Source organism: Fulmarus glacialis, unplaced genomic scaffold (assembly GCF_000690835.1).
Source record: "Fulmarus glacialis isolate BGI_N327 unplaced genomic scaffold, ASM69083v1 scaffold40200, whole genome shotgun sequence".
Classification (NCBI taxonomy): Eukaryota; Metazoa; Chordata; class Aves; order Procellariiformes; family Procellariidae; genus Fulmarus; species Fulmarus glacialis.
Window position 1 is genome coordinate 35,168 of NW_009186566.1, and position 4,529 is coordinate 39,696.

Genomic DNA, 4,529 nt, shown 5'->3' on the forward strand with positions numbered 1-4,529 from the left:
ATATTACAACTGTGTATTATCAAAACACCAAGTAGGTATTATAAATCTGCCTGATGAGATAAAACCTACATAAAGTGACATCTATTTTAAGAATTCTGGGTTTAGTTCATGTAGAAATGAAGGATAGCTCAATTAAGCTTCTTTGGAAGGGCTACGACTCTTTGGAAGGCCTAACATAAGCTGATAGTTAAATAAAATCAGACTAACTTCATGGGGCTTGAGATTTCTAAAAAAATATTTTTTATAACACTCCAAACAAAAGATAAGCTTAATCTTCTCTCATGCCTCAATGGTTTTTGTTCAACTTTATTAAATTACACTGAAAGAAACATATAAAGAGGACAGGTAACTGAGTAACACTCATACAAACGGAGATAGCATAATCAACTATTTTGTGATTTATCATGAACTCACAAGGCCCCAATTGCATGCTCTTATGTTAATTTCTTTTTACAAAAATACAAACATACCTACTTGGCCAGTTGCCACTATGTTGGTAAACTTGGGGTGCTGATTTACAGTGAGGCACAAAATATCATCACTGTGTTCCTCGTAAAAAGACTGAGAGCCTAAAAAAAAAAGTCCAACTTGAATTAAAACATTTATACACACATAGACATGGTTAATGTTTGAAAATTTTATAATATTTGTTAGAAAACAGCATTCTGGTGACGTTGCAGTTTGGAGCTTAAAACCAGGAAACAGAAACTCCTAGTATTTTATCACATAGCACTCAATAACTCCAAACTATTCCCTCAAGTTTTCTACATCAAGTTGCTTAAATATCACAGAAACAAATGGCATTGTGTTATTCTTTAGAAGTCTAAGTTATCTAAACTAAATTGGTTATTGTGAATGAACGTATGTGATACTGAGGACTGAAAAGTAAACCAAATAAAAAATAATTAACTTAGTCTCAGATAAAACATTAAACAACTATGACAACCCAATTGTTCAGCTGTTTTAGTTTCTGTGATCATTTTAAAAAGCAAATTTCAGAAAGCTAATACCAAAAAAATCAAATCTTTACTTCCTTCAAAATTCAGTCACCAGAAGCATTTCAATATATTTAGTTTGCTTATGCAGCTATTATGAATCATCTCTACAGACTGAATTTTCAGCAACAAATAATAATTTTTCCACATACTTTTATAAGATTTAAAGCATACCAGTTACTTCATAAACTGTAACTCCGTGTGTGTGAAGAAACATTTTTCCTCAAGTGGGTTTTCTCCTACCTGTTGCCACATTATACAAGATCCCGATAGATGCAGTATGATATATTACATCAGCACCATCATTCAAATAGTGCACATTGTTTCTGCAGTCCTTGCCTCGGTACCCAAATACCAGCTCCAAAATCAGGTCCTAAAAAAGATATTTACATCTATTAGATACTCAAAACTTTAAAGCAATTATGAACTTTACAATCTTTTCCAAGATTTTATTTTTCAAATATGTCCTTATGCAGTAAAGGAAAAGGAGTTTAACAACGTCTCAGACCAACACAAACTGAGATCCTGCCTTCCCTGTCAGCTTACATTGCTGCTCATTCTTGCCCTACTCAGTCATGTCATCCTATCATCTCTGTTTGGTGGATGCTGTAAAACATTTGTATGTGTATACACACACATACATATATATATATATACACACACACAGAGATATTCATACATATGCATAGAAATAAATAAATTACAGTGAGCCTAGAAGAACACAGCTCTTTTGATGCAGAAGATACTAAGAAACAAAGAATGACAAACATTGGTCCACAATTTAATTCCAGCTGGCAATTAAGAAAGCTGAATTAAAGCCTAAAACTGTAGCAAAAGGCCGTTTATTATGCTACATGAAACATTTTGTTTCACATCATAGAAAATATTTCAGCTGATATGAAGAACTGCATTTTTCAAGGTTAGATGAAATTTCCACTTCAGATTAATCAAAAGTGAGTATACTTATTTGCTTTGGCCACGTAATGAAAAAAAACAGGTGTCTGAGCTAAAGGCATCATTAATAGATTTTTAAAAATTATTTTATTTTTAAAACTTAACAATGATGAATTTTAAACAGTTTTAAAGAAAAATTAAAAAGATTTTGAACTAAAGATGCTTAGTTTTCTTAGTGATAATACACCCATTAACAATCCAATTATCTAAACAGGACATACTGCTTTCTACACACTGCATTTAAAAGGTTTTATTGTTACTAAGAATTAAGTTGAGTTCCATTTCATTTGCAGGACAAAGTAATATCAGGCTTTCTTGGATTTACAAAAAAAACACAACTCCCACTTTTTTTGCTATTTACTCACTATTCAATATTTTCACGTTTGATACATTTAAAATGAAACAATCATTTAGTGTGTCCATAAATGTGTCGATTTCTGGCAAAAAAAAAATCCTAAAAGGGGAGGAGGAGGACATCAGTGGTTTTCTTACCTCTATAGGTCTCTTTTTTTTCCCAACATTATTTGTCTGAAGTTTCTCAGGCTGTGGCAATGCCCTACTAACTGGTGGTCTGAAATAAAGAACTGTGAATAAGAGAAGGCTGTCCGTCACCCATTCCATACTAACACAGTACCCTCCAATCTGCTATTGCATATGGAAAACTTATAGCCCTATCCTGCTTAACTGATATCTGTATTCATCTTTAAAAGAAATACCTCTGTGAAAGGAAAAAAAAAACAAAACCAAAACACACACCTTCGTTTAACATGCTAGTTTTTCCAACAATTCTTCAACAATCCATGAGGTTAATGCAAAAATTTGTTTTACAATGAATGACCACTGATATAATATTATTAGCTTTTCCAATTTGTTTTACAATGAATGACCACTGATATAATATTATTAGCTTTTTCATGCTATATTGTTAAGGTACTTCCATCTTCTCTGTAGCAATTTTTATTGGATAAACTTTAAAGGCTTACCTGACTGATCTAAATACTTGACATAATAATTCCTGTTCCCACATGCCTTCAGTACGCCTTAACTTTTCTTATTTTTGTAATAGTTTGTAAAGAACCCCAGATACACCTGCCCATTCTTTCTTACATCAACAGAAACAAGTTATTGATCAATCCTTAGTTGGAAGTAAATCATCACCATGCAAATGCATGAGTATTAGCCATAACTTACGTTCCACTGTTCTGAACAGTCCAGATTTAATTAAGAAATCTCAGCTAGATATGTTTGATAAATATCTGTAACAAATCTTTCAGATTATGTTCAACCATTCATATACAAAGAAACATACAAACAAATAAATTTTATTTATCAAAATTATGCAATTATTTCTAGTAATTTGCAGGAGCATTGGTTATTGATTCTATATATACAGCATATGTGGCCATGAAAAGAAACCTGTATGTTTGACCCTTAAGAGGAACAATTCATTTAAAAATAAATTCTATGTATAGATTCAACGAAATCCAGATGATTTAATCTAGCAGGCAGTGTGACAAACCAGTATCACACATAAAGCAACAGGTCAGCTGTCTTTCATATTCCCTTTTTAGTATGAAGTACTTTTAATGCCATCTCTGCTCTTGATGACTTGATACAAAATAATCACCGTGTCTCTTCTAAGAACAAGAGACTATGATTTGTTTGTACACTGTATATTTTGAACTACATTCGAAAAGTATTTTTTCAGTTATTCAAATAAAATACCATTTTCTGAGCTTTATTGCTCCATTTTCCCTGCCTAACTTTAGTACAATTTATAGACTGTCATAACACCAATCAAAAGATTTGTACATATTATAATGCAAATTATACTGCAACTATAAACTGTGTTCTGAGATGCTTCAGTTACTTCCTCTACACTTAGAAGCCTGTAAAGTCCTACGGAAAAAAAAAATTACAAAAGAAAAACGGATGATGAAAAATTTCTGTCTGGTAAAGAAGTCTGTCGGATGCCTGGATCACCCAAACATGATCAAGTTTATTAAAACTGGTTATTGTGTTAGATAGGGCCAGAGGGAGGTACTTGAAATATTTAATTCAGCATCATAAATCTAGATTTTATGAAATGTAAAATCTTTACAATAGAAAATCCAAATCCACATTTAAAAAGAAATATTGCTACTTTACATTGGATAGTTAACACAATGACTCTTTTAACAGGGAGGGAATATGGGCTGTATTAAACAAATTCTTATCAGAGCAAAGTATGAAATAATAATTTAAAGTTAAAAAGAAAATTCAAGACATGAAGGAAAATAACTAAGGTTCATATTTCACATTCATTCATAAATAAGTGCAAATTAAAACAGAGAATACTAATTGAAGTATGGAGAAAGACTTTTATAATTTCACAAAGAATGGTAGTCTAATACTTGTTTTTTGCTACTCCAAAATTCTTACTCTTGGAAAACAGACTTCTAATAAACTGGCAGTAAAGACAAAATCTGGGGACATCTACCATATATAGCAATGCAGGTCAGAAAAGGAGTCCAATGTGGACATGCACTAAAGGTCTCCTCGCTCAGAGACAAATATTAAAAGATAGCAGCATTTAAATAC

At 31.8% G+C, this 4,529-nt stretch overlaps 1 protein-coding gene across 1 annotated transcript in view; it reads right to left on the minus strand.

The window, feature by feature from the left end:
* Positions 1 to 4,529, minus strand: part of LOC104084403 (echinoderm microtubule-associated protein-like 5) — a 36,834-nt gene that overhangs the window by 17,545 nt on the left and 14,760 nt on the right. The window contains exons 3-5 of the mRNA XM_009588238.1: positions 2,442 to 2,520; positions 1,239 to 1,368; positions 471 to 569 (exon numbers count right to left, since the gene is read on the minus strand). Of these exons, the coding sequence (XP_009586533.1) occupies positions 471 to 569; positions 1,239 to 1,368; positions 2,442 to 2,520 (308 nt within the window). The remainder of the gene's footprint in view (positions 1 to 470; positions 570 to 1,238; positions 1,369 to 2,441; positions 2,521 to 4,529) is intronic.